The 20,662-nt window shown below is 41.0% G+C and overlaps 1 protein-coding gene across 3 annotated transcripts; it reads right to left on the minus strand.

Moving 5' to 3' along the window:
* Nucleotides 1-673: 673 nt before the first annotated feature.
* ppm1ba (protein phosphatase, Mg2+/Mn2+ dependent, 1Ba) lies at nt 674-20,358 on the minus strand. 3 transcript variants are annotated; one of them, XM_039784269.1, is made up of 7 exons: nt 19,948-20,358; nt 10,611-11,529; nt 9,831-9,948; nt 8,406-8,520; nt 7,992-8,049; nt 2,872-2,888; nt 674-2,114 (listed from the first exon to the last, which is right to left on the minus strand). In XM_039784269.1, coding segments are annotated over exons 2-7 (1,197 nt in total). In that variant the 5' UTR covers nt 11,499-11,529; nt 19,948-20,358; the 3' UTR covers nt 674-2,113. The 3 variants fall into 3 exon arrangements, with proteins under 3 accessions (XP_039640203.1, XP_039640201.1, XP_039640200.1); XM_039784267.1 differs by lacking the exon at nt 2,872-2,888 and having other exon boundaries at nt 19,973-20,358; XM_039784266.1 differs by lacking the exon at nt 2,872-2,888.
* Between the last annotated feature and the right edge of the window lie 304 nt (nt 20,359-20,662).

Consider the following 20,662-nt stretch of genomic DNA (forward strand, 5'->3'; position numbering starts at 1 on the left):
CTTTCAATACTACCACTTCAGAAAGCACAATGAATTTGCCATTGAATGATTGAAAAAAAGTGTATATTACAGTTTTGTATACTTAGAGCCTATTTTAAATGCATCTACAGAATACACATGCAAAGTATGTGTATCCACTTTGTCTATGCACACATTTGTTTTAAAAAGAAAAGAAAAAAAAGGCTTTGTTTCAGAAGTTTTAACCACTTATTAGTGCTTGGGTTGACAGAAATTAAATGGACTCCTGGTCAATTCAAAAAGTCAAACCAGGCCTTCCCCAGCAACTGTCCTGAGCCTTTGAGGCAAAGTCTATGAAGGTAGCTGTGGAGCTGAAGGAGAGCAATTTCAGTGACAGTGTGAAAACAGCTCTGGATGTAGGGCCTTTTCTCGTTTGTCCCAACAGTCCCTTTGCTTACAGTGAAACACCAAAAACCTATTTCTCACCCAATTTGCTGTACAAGGAATATTTTATGCTCCCCTTGTTGTTTTCTTACCTATCTGTAATAGGACCACAGCCACTGTACTCTGAAAAGCCATATACACCAAAAAACATTTAAATAGAAACAAAAAAAGGTAAATGATGGAATTTCTTCAATCAAAATAAAAGAAAGGCTTTTTTTATACACAGGATATTTGAGAGATAGAAAAGGTTGTAGCACAAGCAGTAGTGTGTGTGTGTGTGTGTGTGTGTGTGTGTGTGTGTGTGTGTGTGTGTGTGTGTGGTGTGTGTTGAGGAGAAATGGGGAAGAAGAAGGTGAGGCTGGAATTACTTTATCCCCATACCCTGTCTTTGGAACGTTGCTATGTGCAACTTTGACTTTTTTCCGTCTTAAATTTGTCTACACAAAACGTGCACACACGCAGACCACAATGCACAACGAACACCATGGCTGGGAATTAAGATGAAAACAAATCAAAATATATATCTGTATATATATGAATATAATTTCTATCTTTCTATCTCTTCAACAACAGCAGGCTCAAAAGCTTAGGTTTCTGGCAATGTCTGCCAATGCAAATGACGGCCGAGTCTCTTCTGTCATATGAAGAGAAAGCGAAAAGAGAGAGGCAGAGGGGAAGAGTGAGAAATCAACTGTTTGATAACATCCTTTAAGGGGCAAGAGGAGAGAAAGTGAGCAGGGACGTGCAAGAAGAGTCATCACACTTGAGTTTAAACCATCTCCATGTAATTCCTATCTGCAGCCAGGCACACCAGCCCATGACTTACTTTAGTTTGGACACGGTATGGAGGAGCCAAACTGAAATTAGTTGCCAGACAGACTTGGTTCTCTCATGAGCTCTCCCCTCGTGTTCAGGTGTGTAGCCTCAGATGATGAATTTGAGGCTGTAACCCAGTAGTCTTTGGATAGCGTGGAGTTCTGTGAGGCTGCCTCCAGCGAACCAGGAGCATGGGCAGGTGAAGTGTTGGGCCCCCGTTAGAGTACCAGTATGCCCAGAACACTAAGCTTGCCTGAACTGGACAGCATAGCTTGAGGTGTGTGGGAGTCGCAGGCTTGTGTGGTCGATTGGCTGCCAGTCAGGTGCAAGTAAAGTTCACACTTCAAAACAAATAATGCCATAAAAAATGCAGCCAACAAACCACTTTAGTCTTTTTAGTATCTTACAAACATCCAGGAGTGAATGCCTGTCTGGCTGACTTTTGAGGGTCTCCCTTCTCTTTCAGTTCTGAGAAAGGCACCATGAAGCCCCAAAGCGTTCAGAGCAGGGCTGCTCCTGTGTGTCAATCCACAACCAAAACAACCACCACAAGAAAACGAGGGGCAAGACAAACTGTGCCCGTTTGCTTCTCTGAAGTATATACTGTAATTGTAGTTCTGCTTTCAGATATCAATGTAGTTGTTTGTATTTTTCCCTGTTTTGTTCTACAAAAAGAACCAAGTAAATCGGTTTTGCAGTCCTCCACATAAGGTTTTAAAAACCAGGATTTTTGCTTCGATTGATCTCTCAGTGTGGGGAATAAAAATAAATAAAACAAATCCCAGAGGAAATTAAAAAGGTGATTATGGATGTGATCTGGTGTGGAAAAATGGTCCTGTTCTTGATCAGGCAGTTGTGCTGGACAGCTACCAGTTGTACTCCAACTCAGCTCCGCTCTGTAAGAGGAAAGCCACAAAGAAGAAAGGGAAGAGAGAATGAGAGGAGAGGGGAAGAGTAGAATATGGCAGGAAAGGAAGGATGGGGGAAGGAGGAATAAGAGAAAGAAAGAAAAAGAAGTGTGAAAAAGAGGACACACTTATCGAATATAGAAGCACAATCATTACGGACACATTCAAGGATTCCCCAATCTGGACTTCAAGGCCAGATTTTCCTACAACAACAAAACTAAAATAAAATAAAGTTGAAAGCAGTGTAAGTCAGGGCACATTTTCAATCTCAGCGTGTAGGTTCTTTCTGCAACGATACGCCAACTCCAAGGCCTCTGCCTTATTGCAGGGAGTGACACAGAAACAAAGACTGTTATATACTTGCGTGCAGTTGTGGAAAGACAGCAAGAGAGACAGCAATGCATGCGTGTAGGGCGTGAGCGTGTGACGTGAGAGGGGGACGGACAGGACCAGAAACAACGACCATTCATCCTCATTAAACCTGGACAGTCGTGTCTGCACACACAGACGTCCATACGCACGCACGCATTAACGTCACGGAGCTCCACATGCCAGAGAGTAGATCAGAGCAGGGAGTAGAGACTGATGGAGTGACAGGGACATACGGTCACCACTTACATGCCTGTAAGAACACGTGTGTGTGTGTGTGTGTGTGTGTGTGTGTGTGTGTGTGTGTGTGTGTGTGTGTGTGTGTGGATGAGGGGTTGGAAGAAGGGGTGTAACACTTATATATGTGATCACTTACCAAATGAAACAGGAGGGCTGCGTTAATCGGAGGGTGAACACACAGTTAGACAAATCGATATATCCCTTATCATTGCCTGTGTGTGTGTGTGTGTGTGTGTGTGTTTGACCAAGGTAATTTAATACCAACCACTCCTAAACACCATCTCAGAGCTATGCTATAGGTGCTGACTATATATCATTTTTGGCAGCTTAGGACACACACGTGGGCTGGTCGTAAGAGGGCTTCATCAGCTTGGGATGCCCAAAAAGAGGGCTAAACGTCTAGCAAAGTACCGTGCTCTGCTCTGTCTGCTATCATAGGCAGCCGCCATATATGGCGAAGACACTGTTACTTATACCCGTGAGAAAGGAAGGATATGCTTAATATTATGAAGACCTGCTGTATGCCAATGGCCCATGATTTTGTATATGTATTTAACTGCATCAATAATATTTATGTCCCTGTAAATTATTTCCTTCAAGTGGACTTAAATAAAAGTGTGTCCATTTGCTAACTATATTTTTGAAGAGTGGAACCATTCCACTATTTGTGCTGCTATGATAAAATATTGTATTAAAAGTTGGAAAAAAGACATTTGGGATTTGTTTTAGGTTAAAAAGGTGACATCAGTTATTTTCTAGCTTTTTGCACTAAATATATCAACAGGGTTTGTCGTTCACTCCTGTCTTGCTACTCTTCGAACCCCGTCGCTCATTAGTTGGTGGATTATTTTATAGACATGGGGTTTGGGTCAAGGTATGATGTACAAGTACTGCAATGAAGCTAACAATAACTACAGGAGGTGGCGTTTTTTGTCATATATTAGAGCAAATAAACTAATATTTGTCGTCGTTGCGGTTTGTCAGTTAAAACAGGAATAAAATAAATACTGTTTATAAAACGTGAAAGGTGAGTAATTCAAACTTCAGGTTTTCCGGCTAGTTGTAGTAGTGTAGCACTACTTTATCCGAGTCAGTTTGCAGCCATACCTGCCAGTGTAAAATTTAGTAATGATGGACAGATAAACTAAATACTTTTATTAGGACATGCAGCCTTTGTATAAATAATAAATAAATACCTCAGAGGTGGTATTTTGTGAAATCTTAAAAACTAAAAAGTGTAGTCAAACCTAAGCATTACAGCATTTCTTAAACATTGTTGCCATTGTGATTAAAATTATTTGAAGCCAAAATGTGTAGAATTTGAAAAATTAGACTAGCATCACAGACCGCAGCAATTTCCACCATGACTGTCACATTTTTCTACAAAGAAAAACTTGTCATCACAATAATTTGGCTATAAGTAAAAACTCTACTCACAGCGGCTTTAAAATAGATTAAAAAAGTAGATTAAGATACGGCAAAAAAATAAATAAATCACAGGAAGTCTAAGTCCTTACACACACACACACACACACACACACACACACACACACACACACACACACACACACACACACACACACACACACACACACACACACACACACACACACACACACACACACACACACACACACACACACACACACACACACACACACACACACACAAAATCAGGCTCTACCTCAGGACTTTTGTCCATCATTAGCAGACACAAACAGACACAAGAATACACCAGACATAACAGCTAACAAACAAGTGGACAGAGCTGAATGACACTGCAGCGCTATCGACGATCATAGTGGCATCTCAGAGTGTTATTCCCCCACAGAAACATCTCCATCATTTAAAAACCCATACACACACTCACATGTAACCACCCATCCACTGCAACAACACACACAGTTGTCATTGACTCCCAGTTTTCAAGCCATTATGTCAGAAATGGCATCTTTCTGTAAAACTTGCTGGCAAGTAAAGATCTCTGCAAAACACAAGAGTATATTTCCACATCTGTGGGCAAGACTACATCCTTAGGGCATTTTCACACCTGTAGTTTGTTTGCTTTGGTCCAAATCAGCTGGTGAGTTTGTAAACTTGGAGCAATTTGCCCTTGGTTCGGTTTGAAAAATCTAAGCGTACCAAAACACGCCATTACAAACCATGCAAGGTCGTCCACTCCTCTTATTGGTCGGATGTGTCTGGGGGTGGGATCAAGAAAGTCAATGGAAGGAAGAACGTCCTGTGTTCTGGACTAGTGCATATTTCTTGCATCTCCATAAAACCAGCTCATTTCATTAAAATGATCAGGCAGTGTTTCGCGAGAGACTTTACTACACCTGCTCTGGTCACCGAGACTTTGCTCTGCTCTGCCGGCGTCTGTCTCCAATTTTAGCTGCAGCAGGTTTGACCACGGAGATGCGAGTGACGGACGCCGAGCTTGACCGCAGTCTATTTCTGTGAGAGAAACACTGCAAGCTGCTACAGTTTGCTGCTCTACCGCATCGCAGATTGCTAAACACACCTGACTACAGGAGACATTAGCTGAGACTTGCGGAGTATGTATAGTGTACGAATCATATTCTCACCAAAAACGAACCGCTCCAGAGTTTGATTAAAAGCGCACCGAGACCACCTCTTCAAGCAGTTCTCGGTACGCTTGTTTGGTCCGCTTTTTGAATGCCGCGTTCTCACCTGCCCTGGCGAACCGCACCAGCGGGACAAACTCTCTAGAGACTCTAGAGCGATTCAACCGAACTGCACGAGGCAGGTGTGAAAACGTCACAGTTGTTCCATACAGACTCCTTAGTGCCATACATTCTCAAATAGTGGCCACAGCTTTTATTCACCACAACTAAATAGAGAACTAGGCCTTTATGTGAAACAGGATATAATAAGAAACATACCTTTACTTTTTATTTCCAATGTTATGAGTATACTTTTTTTGTTGTGTGTTCACAACAAACATACAGTAGTTGCATGCGACAAAGGTAAACAGCTAACAGAAAAAAGACAAACTGAAGATGGATATGTTGGTCTCTGGAACATACTGAGAATAGGGACAGACAGAAAAGAATCAATACTGCAGCAATGATTTGAAAATTATGTTAGGGCATTTTGATACTTTGTTTGCATTGAAATTGGCACTTTTCAGACCTACACAAACGTGAGCGTTTGAAACTTGAAAAAGGTTTTCAGTTAAGAATCTCTCTGCAATCACTCGCTCCTAGTGTTGCACTAAATCTGTGCATTATATTGGTATTTGGTAGTGATGCACCGAAATGAAAATTCTTGGCAGAAACCGAAAAAAAGAGGAAACCAAGACCGAAAACCAAAACCGAAACACCGAAAGAAATTAAGCCAATTATTAGTACAATCTGATAGTCACATACAGTATATAGTACCCTAAGAACAGAATAGCTTACCTATTATTATTATTATAATTATTATTATTATTATTATTATTATTATTATTATTATTATTATTATTATTATTATTATTGGCACTTTTCTTGCAGGATTTCACTGAACATATCAGACAACGAGGGTGCATGCCCCTCATCTGGTGCAGAGAGACGAGTCTTTTTTTTCTGCGCTCTGATCTCCTCCTGCGCTGGGCGCTGCTCCGTCTCCACGCAGGTTCTCCGCATCCATCGCGGCCTGGATCATTTCTCGTGCGCCGCTTTATTTCCGCATCCAAGTAACAAGGTCTTTATAACGCGGATCAAGTACAGTCGCGATGAAGTGCAGAGGATCCGAATAGATCTCACGAAACGTTGGCCGCAGACTCTAAGCGCGTGCTTGTCATTTTTTCACTCCGTGGTCCGTCTCAACCTCGTTGCTTAGGAGACGCTTTGCAGGTGGAACGGATCGGGTACTGACACACGTGCAGGTCACAACATTTTCGGCCGTATTGTTTCGGTGATAAAAGTATTTCGGCCGAAAACCGAAAATGCCCTTTTGGGCCATTTTCGGCCGAAAATTTTCGGTGGCCGAATATTCGGTGCATCCCTAGTATTTGGCATTACTTATTGTCATTTATTTTTATATATTTAGTTTTGACTACTGCTTTATTTTCAGTGTGTGTGCATGGGTGTGTTTAAGTGTGTGTATCCAAGTCTGCGACTTGCGTTTCAAAATATTTCTAATAACACAAAGGCGATACAAAGTCCGATGATGCAGAGACGCAACAGACAGCTTACAATTTTATAAAATATGGAGTCATCCTCAAGAAGGCGAATTACTTTGGTGTCTAAGGGGGCTTTTGACACCTGCCTCATTTAGTTAGGTTGAATCACACTAGAGTTCGTTTACCCGTGCGGTTCATTTGGGCAGGTGTGATGCAGCAATCGCACCCTGATGCTCACCAAAAGCGGACTAAACAAGCGTACCGAGACCTCTTTGAAGAGGTGGTCTCGGTACGCTTTCAAGTGAACTCTGGAGCGGTTGTTTGCGGTGAGAACATGAGCCGACCTCGAACCACCCCAACTATGTGTACTGCACGCTGCTAAAGTGGGAGACAGAGGCCGGTAGAGTAGAGCGAAGTCTCGGTGAGCTGGGCAGACGCAGTAATGTCGCTCCCGAAACAATGTCTGGAAAATTATTTAAATGAAAGGAGCTTGTTTGACCATGGACACGCAAGAAATATGCACTAGACCAGATCATAGGACCTTCTTCCTGCATTTACTTTTTTGCTCCCGCCCTAGACACATCTGACCAATAAGCGGAGTGAACATTATTGCGTGGTTTGTAGTGACGCATTTTGGTTTGCTTGGATTTGTCTGTGTGAAATGAAACTGAACCAATGGGAAAACGCTCAAAAATCTGCTCAAAACCTTGATAAACAGGGAGTGCCCCACTTTGACTAAATACCGTAGAAGAGAATGCTTTCACTGGACTTGGTAAAAGACAAACAGTTTTCAGTTCCACTAGAAAGACTTGACAAAGCTGTGTTGTCATGCATAACCCATTATGAGGGCTGACAGGAAGGTGTGAATCACGCACAGAAAAAAAAAAGAAAGAAAGATGTTTATCATATGGGAGGGTGTGCTGTGCTCAAAGCCACCTCTGACGTCAATTATAATACGTTTTGAGTGTGGTTGAGAGGTTTTTAGAAACTATAAGTTTTATATGTTCATATGTGTAGTGTCCCTTAAGACTTTAGAAAAATGTTTGTGTGAGTGTTGTGTAAATGGTCAAAGAAGGACAAAGCTCAAATTCATCACATACACTATCACAAATAACTACTATACTCACCCCATCTTCCTCCCTGTATGGATTTAGACGGTTGTATACTGCTTCAATAACACTTTGTCTGCAGGAGGTACACAGACACAAACATGTGATCAGGTCTCTTGAGCTATTTAATTCAAACAATCTATCAAAGCAACAGGAAAAACAAGGTACGGTAAGGTGAAGTAGTAGAAAAAAATCTTGCTTGTATTGTAATGACTGCAAACTAGGAAAAGTATTTTCTATTCCTAGTTAGAAAGTCCAAATGACAAAAAAACAATACCTGGGTTACACACACTAGATACTTGGCATTTTCATTTTCATTATACACTCTCCTTGTGGTTAATATTTTTATTCCAAATGTTTATGAATGCGGAATAACGTGCAACTCCTGTGTTAAAATAACACAGAGAACCCTTTGAAGGCGGTGATGCTTACTTGCTGTGAAAGCCTCCCCCTGGTGGCAGCACGGGCATGCCGATGTCGGTGGACAGGTTCCTCATCACTTCTACCAGGTCAGGAAACCCGTGCTCCCCTGGCCGAGACAGCATCTCTAAAAACACCAGACATGTTATACAAGTCAGTATTAACAGAGCTGGATATAGCCAAGAACAGCTGGGGAAGGATAGGAAAGGGAGAAAAGAAGAGAGCGACCAAAAGTGTGACAAATAAAAGGAGAAAAGGAGTCAAGACGGAAAACATACAAATTAATTTGTGGAAACGAGTGTGTCTCTGATACAGAGAGAGATGGTTACAGGAAGAGGCCTGCAACAGACAGAGTGGCATGAGGCCAGGTCAATGTTCAACCAGAGCATTCCTGTAACTCTTTTCCTTTCTTTCTTCCTTCCAGTATTGGACAGTACCTGAAGCCAAACACCCAAACAAACTTTTGCATAACTGTAGTTTACCTTGAAATGTGAAATGATTTTAACTCAGTCTGGAGTGCCTACACACAATAACTACCTCTTTGTGTTACCACCTGCATTCATATTCTTACAATGGATATTACAACATATCTTCCAAATACTATGCCCAGGGTTTTCCATTCTGAGGATCAAGACAAAACTGGTACCAGTTTGGTAAAACAAGACAAGTGCTGGATTAACACGAAAAGTAGCCTTGGAAGACAGCCGACGTTACCTACAAACTCTAAAAAAGCTGCACTCTGCACATCAGAGGGACCAGTGCACCATGAAAAAAATAGGATGAAATGAGAAAGAAAAGGACAGAAAGACAAACAGGAGGGAATCCATCCAAACAAGACAGGGAATGTTTGAGTGAGGGAGGGGAGAGAAAGATCTGTTTAGGGAGGAAAAGGGAGGAGAGGAGCAAGCAGGGAAGAAAGATGCTTGCTGAAATGGAAAAGGAGGTCATGGTGGTGTCATTCCTCTTCTGTGAGCCAGAGATAACTTGGCTGGAGTTTAGACAATAGAGAGTGGCAGGGTCAGTCAATAGAGAAAACATACATACAGATATGAATTGCAGTTGGAGAAAGATCCTGCATCTCCCAGAAAAATCTTTGTCTAAGATAAGACCAGTTTTTCCAACTACAACTTCATAAAACACAAATATTAATGGGTGTGATTTTGATGTATGGTCCTAACGTTCTTGAAATGGATTGAGGTTATAAATAAGGGTGTAAATCCACAGCCGTTATAAAAGCATACAGTAATTTTTCAGTTTACCACATGACAGTAACTCAAGAACCTATTTAAATGAAATGGCCTTGTGTTCACTTTAAACCACACATACAATTTGAATACTCCAGAGCTGTTTTCAAGAGTAACTAAGAAAAGATTATGAAAATGAGCAACTAAAATGTGTAATAAAACATCCGTATGTGTAATATACGTCCATTCTCACCTTCCACTCGAGACTCCAGATATTTGTTGAGCTCAGCATCTTTCCTCACAGCTTCCTCCGACACTTTGGGAGCGTTGGGAAAACACACTAACACAATACTCATGTTATCCCGACTCCCCTGAGATGGACGGGAGGAGAGAAGAGCAAAAAAAAAAAAAAAAGGAGTTATTGTGTAGTATTGAAAGAAATAATTATTTCCTATGCACAAGTTGTGGAACAGTCTGCACTGTGAATCACAGCGAGGCAGTGTTGAGACAGGCTGCTCAATATCAATATTGTAACAAATATTATACGCTAGTATTTTATGGGTTATTTTCCATCTGAACACTTGCCACTATTTGAATCCATTGTAATAAACTGTGATATTGCCGTAACGTTATATGATAACGATATATACCATCATATGGCCCAGGTCTACTTTGTCATGTTGTAAAACTGCCCAAACAATTTCTCTTCCTTGCTAATTTGAGGAACCATTCATTTTATGCCTGGGTCATTAAAGCGGTTACAACTAGTTCATGTTCAGCTAAAAAAAAAAATTCATATCTTTAGAACTTTATGTACATTTAACATTTCTTCATCATATAGATCCCTTTGGAGCAGGAAATTTAAATGGCCTTCTTGGCGACAATAATTTTAGTCATTTGTGGCAAACCGGTTTCTTGGAGGACTTGATTCTGCCAGATTCCACACATTTCAATCTCTAGAAGCCATTAACAAACAGTGCCTATCATAGCAAAAACACACAAAAGTAATGCTCAAAAACAAATGTGTACCAACCTTGTGCAGGCAGGTGTCCACCACTTCATTGCAGACTCTCTCCAGATCATCAGACACCTCAAGCCTAGATTTCACAAACTCACACAGCTCCTCATTGGACATAACATCCCAGATACCATCACACGCCAGGATCACAAACTGATCCTGTTCAGGGGCCCGAACCATCTCAAACACTTCTGGTTCGGGGCTAACCAGCTGCTCTGTGGGGCCCTTCCCCTCCACACACTTGTAATCAAAGTCCCCCAAGGCCCTTGATACAGCCAGTGACCCATTAACCCTCTGAATCATCACTGAGCCGCCGGCATTCTGAATGCGCTCTCTCTCACGTGGGTTGCAAGGCTTGTGGTCAAGTGTGGAGAAGCACACATGTGAATTGCGGTATAGAACAGCTCGAGAATCGCCACAGTTGATGAAGAAGAAATGATCAGGTGACAAGAGGATTCCCACTGCTGTAGAGCCACTACGGTCCATGCCGTTTCGAAGGTCAGAAAAGCTGCGCATGTGCTCATCAATTCTCAGGAAGCCTGTCCGGATCCTGGATTTCACAGTCTCAACTGTAGGAGGAACCAGTGCTGGAGGGTCACTGGTGGAGCTGTCTGAACCAGCCTGGGAACATTGGATCCCTCCGGCCCCTAAGCTAGTACTGATTATGTGTTCCAGAAGATGCTTAGAGCAGTAGTTGGCAACCCTTGAGCCAGCGTGACCATCATACACGGCAAAAAAGGACCAGTCAGTCATACCAGGAGCAGGAAGTCCCAACACAGCTGTGTGAGCATCCTCCATCTCCACCCGCCAGCCCTGCATGGAGCTCAGCCCATAGCGCAGGCCATTGCCCTCAGCATGCAAGTTGTGCTTCTCTGTCCTGGGCTTGTCCAGGAATGCACCCATGGCTCTGCCCTAGAGAGAGACCCACTGCTACCTGTGGGAGAGAAAAGAACAGACAGACACAGGACAAAAAAAAGAAGAAAAAATAATTTATCACTTGAGCACTGCATGCCTGTACTATGTTGACACAATACCAGAATTCTGACTGATTACAATACAGAGTTAAAATGTTAATCCTCACCAATTGCATTTTCATAATAAAAAGCGGTTACACAATTACACACATTTTGACACAGGTGAAACTAATAACATGGATTATGGCTTCATTCAATTCAGGTTTAACACTAGAAGAGCCCTGGTATTGTGGCTTATTGGTGCATCTAAATTGAATGTTAACTCCAGACTTTCCAATCCAACTATACAGTAAATGTGTTCACCTGACAGAGGCAGGGTTTGTAACAAAGCGCTATTAGCAACCATTTAATTGAAACAATATTACCACAAAACTTACATATTAAAACAAGTAGTACACGAAGGCACAAAAATAGTGGTCTGCTGCAATACGTTCATCATTTAACTAAGCCATAACTCCATATCTGTAATCATGACCAATTATGTTTCTTGATGTTTAACCTTTAGCTAGTTTACAACTGTTTGACAATTGAGTGTCAACATATACATTCATATTGCTGGGTTTCAAAGGCTCAGACTCAGCTGGCAATACATCTAAAACTGAAAGGTTTTCATAATGTAGTGAAAAATGCATTAAAATACCAAACATAAAAAAACTTGTGTAATATCTACTGTATACATCCTCTGAAATATTATTTTAAAATGCATTCACTGTACTGGAAACCTTATGCCTACTGTGTGGTCAATAAAGTCAACTGAAGAATAGACTTGGACTGCTGGGGCTTACAAGTATGTGTGTGTTTCTTGTACTGTTTACCTAATAGTCCTAAAGGAATAATTGAACCAAACAGTGATCATTGCTCATCATATCCAGAAATAGCACAGCCACTTTGGTTTATGCTTAAAGAGACTGAGGAGTAAACTTAAAAGCTTCTTTGGCCAGCCAGAGAAACTTTACAAAGTGTTTGAGAGGATGTGTTATTGGTGTGTAACTTCACCTGCATTATCTAAATCAACTGCTGTTGATTTAGCTAATGCAGGATGCTTGATAGGAGAGTATGGGAAAGAATAATTCTGTACCCAGCTATGTTAATTGGTTACGTAATGTGAGAACATGAACTTTTACAGTCTTATTGTCACACTACTTAATGGCCTCGGAAATTGGACTCTTAACTCGCATCTTAATTCCTGAAAATATCAATGAAGTCTATTTACAAATAAGTTGTAGGCATACTCAAGGTTCCAGTCTCTTAATGTGCACATGGTTAAGTTCATTTTGTTTTTTGTTTTTTTTAACATAAGAACCTCCCACTTTCCCACTAGCTCAGATTTCTGTTCACCCATTATTTAAGGTCAAAGCTTAAATCATAGTTTAGATTTTATTAACAAAAATTTAATAAATTAACGTTACCTAGCGATAGATGAAGGGGAGAAAATCATGACTTGACACATGAGCACTACCACTATGTACACCACCCACATGACAGCTTGTACTTCACTCACATTTCATTTGTGTGCATAAACCTGATCCTGTATTGCCCAGTGGGCACTGTACAATCACCTGTGAATACACAACAGTGCTGGCTTAACAGATCCAGAGTGACAGTGACCGAGGTTTGAGGCTCTTCCAGTTGTGCTGCTGACGGGCTGCTTTTGCTATGCAGCTGGTGTGGAGAACATTTAAGACTCAAGTCACAAATTTACGACTTGACACTTGATAATAATTTTAATAAAGTAATTGAGACATAACTTCGACTTAACAAAAGCTGACTTGAAAGGATGTGATTTTTTTTTTTTTTTTAAATCAAAATTTCCAATGGAATATGCATTTTAAATCAGATCCTAATATCACACACACAGCTTTTACCTCCAGTAATGTTTCTAGTTGACACATTATGTTCACATTAGTGTGTGATGCACACAAACCAAGCCTACGACAGCAGACTAGCCAACACACTTGTGCACGAGAACAAGGTAACCAAGAACTGCAGGTCTGTAAGTGATTAAAAAATAAAATAAAAAATAAAAAAATAAAATAAATGTAAAATATACATACTTAATATAAATACCCAAAGATTAAAACTTAATTAGATGTTACTTGCAAACAGACCCACAAACAATATTGTCTACACTCTGCCTTTGTTGTCTTAGTCTAGTACTATTTGTTTACTTTTAGAAAAAAGTGGATCATCAGTACCAGAGGTTTGTATGACTTCCATTCTCCCAATTCATTTAATTGTGATACAACAGGTGTTTCACAGAGACACACACACACTCTTTGTGGGGACCGTCATTGACATAATGCATTCCCTAGCCCCTTACCCTAACCTTAACCATCACAACTGAATGCCTAACCTTGTCCCTCAGCCTGTGTGTGTGTGTGTGTGTGTGTGTGTGTGTGTGTGTGTGTGTGTGTGTGTGTGTGTGTGTGTGTGTGTGTGTGTGTGTGTATATATATATATAAACTGACTTCGCTCTGATTTACTCACGCCACACAATTGTTTCTCTCACATGGAAAGATGAAGTGAATGGTTGATGCAGTTTGAGAGTCAAAGTTGAAAGCTGGCAAACAGACAGGCCCACAGGTCTCAGACTTCAGACAAGCAGGGTAGCTTTAACAAGCTAACTCAATTTAACAGTCAGCTGCTGATGGGATCCACACAGGGCCAGATTAGCCTGTCAAACACAGACTACACACAGCAGTGATCTCTCTCTCTCTCTCTCTCTCTCTCTCTCTCTCTCTCTCTCTCTCTCTCTCTCTCTCTCTCTCTCTCTCTCTCTCTCTCTCTCTCTCTCTCTCTCTCTCTCTCTCTCTCTCTCTCTCTCTCTCTCTCTCTCTCTCTCTCATAGTCTACATATACATTTCAGATGACAGCATCACCCAACAGGTGTACTGTATTTGGTGGTAAAAATTACACTAATTAACAATAGACTGTGGCCATGTACCAAATAAAGGTATCATTATTTCGATTTTAATTCAAAATCGACCAAAATTGCCAAAGCGAAAAAAAACACGTGTTGCAGTGCTGCAACCGTTCTCTTCGAGATCCCTAGCAAAACCCACAAACAAAAAAGAACAATTCAGGTTCCCCGCGGGACACCGAAAACCAACATAGTGAAGCCTCTTGCTTTTAGTTGATAATCTTTGATTGCCTCCTTAGCTGAGTTACCTCCGGCTCCGGAGACTGTACAGCTGCAAGTGTGGGGTTGGGGTTTTCCAGTAGAATCACAGAGGAAGAAAAGAAGACGAGTAATCCGCTTAGAACGAGGCTAAAAAAAAACACGGGACCTTTTACTCGTCACTGAGGGCTCATTGGATGGAATCAGCCTCTTCCACGGGCGAGTGTTAACGCCATTTTAGTTTGCAATTGCCGGCATAATTATCGAAGCGGCCTGGGGGGTGTGTCTGTGACGCAGGACGTGTAGGACCAAAAAGCGGCGATCGCTACAACAGTCAGTTTCCAATTCCGCCACGCTTGCCTCGGTGCTCCTTCTGATGTAGAAATGGAGAAGGACACAGGGAGTAGTATATGTTCAACTGTTCGGAAATAGATTGTTCAGACACTTAACTGTGGACATGGCTGTTTTATTGTTTTTGTTTGTTTTGTTGTGAACTTGAACATCATCTCCTGTCAAGTAGACAAAAGAGAAAACTAGAGGACAGGTTATTTTGTTTAAGTTTGCAATTGACTGAAGATATAAGTTATTGTTACATTATGTAGTTCTTTTAAAAAGGGGTTACTGGTGCCAGATAAAGGCCATCACGCTTTATCCTAAAAGTTCAGTTGATACAGTAGTCAAACTAGCTGGCTTATTTTAGGGTACAGCAGCGAGTACGGCTGTTTAGCATTAAATGTAACTTGTGCCCTTTATGAAGAACAGTGCGGTGTCTAAAATCATCAACTATGCAATGTGTGTAGTTTTGCCTGAATGTCTGTTGAGAATTTTTATACCCGATTTAGTGGACTAAAATGTATCTTACAATGCAATAAAGTAGTGGAAAAATCGATAGACACAATCTCAAGAGCTAACTACCATCGTGCATGGCACAGACAGAAACGAGACGCTGGAAGTAATGATCAAGTAGTGTCTGAGTATTGTTTTTCTGATCTGACACACTTTAATGTCCACTACCAAGTATTTCCTGTATAGTTACAAATAGTGAATAAGTGGATGATTTTGGACACAGCCCAGGTAGAAGTCCCCTTGGCCAATGGCGATCTTCCTTAAACTATTCCAAAGTGGAGGGTTTGGCCATAATAAGGAATTTTGGAATAATCCTAAAAATCAATGCTGCTATGCCATATACATGCATATAATAGCTGCAATGTACATATCTTACTTCATGTTTTGACTTGGGTTCTCTTAGCCAATACTGAAAGCATAGAATACATTTAAAATGATCAATTTCTACTAACTTATTTAAATTACCATTTAGGCGAGTTGTTAACTTTCTGCTGATTAAGTACAGGTTGCCTTGTAAGCCCGCCCCTGGTGCTGCCTATGAATAAGTATCCATTAGCCACATCCACATTTGGAAGAGTAAGAAAAGGTATCTAGAACTGCACTTTGTAATGATAAGAATTTTACTAAAAATGCAATCAGTTTTACCGCTCAATAAGAGCTCTCTTTTTACAAATCGGAAAGGTGGAACAAACAGATATCTAAGATCCCCCTCTCTGATGACTCATCATTGAAGTCGCATCAGAAGTAGTCAGTTTCTCAGAACAAGTGCTCTTTGAACAGACAGCCTCTACTCGCCTTCTTTCGTTTTCCATTATGAAAAAAAGTCCCTGGTACCTGCCAACAGGTACTTTTTTTTTTAGTATCACCTCCATCGAGGTTCCAAGCGAGCTGAGGCGATACCAAAAGGTGACGTGAAAACCTGCAGACTACTGATTGGTCAGAGAAAATCGTGACTAATCACTGCATCATCATTGCTAGCGACAGACAGGGGTGTCCTGAACAAACTTGCCATTTTTAAATAGTTTAGCCAGTGGCGTTTTGTTGCTGCCTCCAGCTTCTTTTGAAATAAAATGTGTCTTCTGGCTGTGGCAAACAGCCACATGCCGAGAATCAAAAACAACACACCTTTGACGTTCTGTGTGTGTTGCATTAGGTCACGGTACTAAATCTGCAATGGAAAAAGGAGGACGGGGCACCGCGGCCGAGTCAAGTCGAGCCGAGTAGAGCTGGTACTAGCAGTGGGTAAGCATCATATCAGACTATAGCCAAAGAGAAGGAAAGTAAATATGTAATGTTATACTGAACTGTGAGTGGGTTTTTAGCAACAAGAAGAGCATGTACTCTCTCTATAAAGAAACCTATACTGCCTTTAATTTGACTCCCAGACCTCAAAAGTTGAGAAACAGTGAAATGGTGAGAGGCGGAAGGATGAATGACATATTGTTGCATAGGTTCAACATCTACTATATACATGGTTTTAAATTGTTTAAAAGCAATCTTAATTCCTGTAAGACCTACTGTAACAACACATGCAATGTGGTTGCATATTACCACAGAAAATAAAATGTATCCAGATGGTTCAGTGAACCTGCTGGAGTCATTAAGGCTGCATTCACACTAGAGCTGTCAATCTTCCTCAATAATACCATTAGATTTTTTTTTCCTCGAATATTTAATGCTCAATTGCAGCCTGTTAAATACTATGTACTACACTACTCAGGCTTATGCATTGTCAATGCCACTATATACTATAAGCATGTGGTTGTTGTTACACGTTCTGTCCACTAGAGTGACTTCTAACATCAGCCTGGCCTTTAGGGGACCTGCACACAACTTTGTTTACATTCATTTTCCACAACGAGCACACAGCGACAAACACAAATCAACAAAGAACTCTGTAATGAAACATTATCGAAGTGTAGTGAAGCGGCTCTGTTGTAAAGGCTAACTGTGCTCGGTTAGCACAATGACATCATGTTAGAAAGTACAGCCAAAATGATTTGTCATAAACTAGGTAAGTAACAAACGATGCTAACTGCAGTAATAACCAAGCCAAACGGTGCCGTCACTACTATTTTAGTGATTTAAAAAAAGGTCCTATGGCATGAAAATATCACTTTATGAGGTTTTTTAACATTAATATGAGTTCCCCCAGGCTGCCTATGGTCCCCCAGTGGCTAGAAATGGCGATAGGTGTAAACCGAGCCCTGGGTATCCTGCACTGCCTTTGAGAAAATAAAAACGCTCAGATGGGCCGATCTGGAATCGGCTCCTTCTGAGGTCATAAGGAGCAAGGTTACCTCCCCTTTCTCTGCTTTGATCCGGCGAAAAACGCAGGTCTTTCCATTCATTTTGAATGGGAGTAGTGTGTTTAGATGACGGCAGTAGGTGGGTGCCGCAGGGGTAGCTCGAAAAAATATGCAGGGGCCTACGGCAAAAGGTTAAGACCAGTTCAACTTTTGGAGAAACACAACCCGGCGTCACCCTGCGTTGGCCAATCATGTAACCGGCGATCAGACTTGGCAGTCCGTTTTCAGGTGGTGTGAGAGTCCCATGCAGTAAACAGCAAACATCACTGTCGCTGTCGTCTTTAAAACACTATGGAGGGTAAAAAACGAAACAGAAGCACTTAACTGCCCAGGAGTTTGTGTAACAGCTGACTGTTTCCTGCAAGTGATGCTTCTGTTGCCTGTAACGTTTGTTTCGGAGCTTCAGAGAGCAGCGCAGAGATTTAGGTTGCACCATAATGAGGCACCAGAATCCGCGTCGCTATTCCATCTGGTAGTTACCAGGCACCGGTGCCATATTAGCACCGGATTTTAACATGCGCCATTAACATGAACAGAAAGTTGCGTTGCCTGTAGGTTTCACGGCAAATGCGCGTGTGGAAAGCGGTCACACAACAGCTGCCATGTTGTGTTGCGCACAAACGCAGTGTTTAAACTTTAGGAGAAAACCAAATAAAATATTGACTTCGTTTGAAATAAGATATTCCAGTTTTGATTTGTTTTTATGTTAAAAAAAAAACAAACACAAATATTCAACAGGTGGTTGCCAAAGGGGGCAACCAGAGGCCACGAAATGGTTGCCAATTGACTCAATCTGGTTGCCAAGGGCAACCAGGCAACTGTTACTGTCGAGCCCTGTTATCTTAATCACATATGTCCTTATGCAAGTGAATAACCCTTTCGTAAGCAAATGGTGAGCATAATCTGAATATGACAATGCCTGGAAATGTAATAAAGGCTACACAAGTTTAAGTAAATTGCAAAAAGTGTCAACAGACCTCAGTATCAGGGATAATAATGCATATCCCAGATTTCATGATCTGGACATCAGTTTTAAACGGAAAGTATTAATGCTTAATTCTAAAATTAATTGAAAAACAGTTATCAAAAAATGTATCTGCAACTCACTTTTTCTGTTCAGACACATCATCCAACTCACCCTCTTGGCACAAATTTATCTTTGAGTAATTCCGAGCATGCCAGTTAACACTGTATCTGAGCGTACATCTGCGTGTAAAGCGATCAATCAACAGACATGACCAAAATTGTATAGATAAATGCCTTTGGACAGGCCAACGGACTTGCAGTAGGCATAGGCTAGTGCAGGATTTCACATCAAGGTGCCAACAAAAACATGCCACTGTTGATACTGCCATTTCTCGAACACACTGTCACACAAACAATGACTAAAAACACACCAACAACCCAATAAAACTATCCACAACAAGGAAATAAAACAAGTTAATTCCTTTACTGGTGTTTCATAGGCACAGAATGGGAATACAGACTATTTTTTAATGACATCAGACTTTGCTATGTATGTCCATTGACAGTAAATAATAGAATACTAATTTAATAATAACACCAAATAGGGAATACGTTTGCATAAATATATTTTTGATCTTGGCGATCTTTGTGGTATTAAAACAATTATATCCTGAACTTACTTACATTATTTACCAAATGTTGAGCATAAAGAAAAGTTGCTATGCCATTCACCAGCTATTTAAGCCATTAACGTTAGATATAAGCAGACTGGTGCTAATGATACATTTGACCAGCAAAATAGAAGGTAACAACCTACGTCAATTACTTAACAAAACAGGACTAAATGTAAATACCTGGCGCAACATCAGCAGGGCCGATAATATTATAATCATCATCACCACCACCAAGATACATAGCTAGCTACAACTATACTTGTATCCCTCTAATCCATAATAACGTTAGCTGAGTTGTCCCCAACTGAAAATAAGACCACTTGTGTTGCTAGCTAACCAGCTAACGTTAGAGTTTACAGTTGTCAAAGTGTTTGTCTAATGTTACACGTTAGCGGGAGACTAGCCAATGTTAGTGTGAGATGTTTATTAAAAACGTTGCTTATTTAAGTACCAGACGTTACTTACTTTGTAGGAAAGGAACTAACGTTACCTCTATCAGTTCTTCTTCTTGTGGCTTCAGTGGCAAGTATGTTTAATTGTGTCCAGGATTCTTGTGATAGGCTTATCTCTCGTTAATGTTAACGTTACTTTCGTTTCTCGGCCCCTGCTCGTCAGCTAGCTTTGATTAGGCTAGCCAGCATTTTACACGACCAGTTCTGCTTTCAGCATGTCTCTGCATCGCAACAAGGCTGTTATATACATGTTTGGCACTGTAAACCCAGAGAGCACCAAATAAATAAGCGCTGCGTAGGCTGTCGGTTGAAAATAAAAACTCTCGTTTCGGTAAGCTGTATCTATGGTTTGAACAACTAGCTAATTTTGGCTAAAGCTAGCTAAATGTATGAAGCAGATGACGTTCGTTTTCAACATGCAGTTTTGGGGGAGAGGCAATCATCTCGCTCTCTTCTGTGATTGGACAAACGCTGATTCCAAGCTGAGACACGATTGGTCAAATAATGAGTCAGTCAGACATCTTATAGACAAACATGTCATAGCAGAAAAAGCACAGGTGTAATTGATACAACTTAGTGGCTGCACCCCATTTAGTTTAGCCAGTTAAAGGAACTGTTGCCACCTTGAACCAAACTTGGTTATACGACAGGAAATGGTTAGACATTTCTTCTGATGATGCATGCTCAAATGGATCTTCATCTCCTGAGGAGGGAGTGGACACATGTGA

Source organism: Perca fluviatilis, chromosome 19 (genome assembly GCF_010015445.1).
Source record: "Perca fluviatilis chromosome 19, GENO_Pfluv_1.0, whole genome shotgun sequence".
Taxonomy (NCBI): domain Eukaryota; kingdom Metazoa; phylum Chordata; class Actinopteri; order Perciformes; family Percidae; genus Perca; species Perca fluviatilis.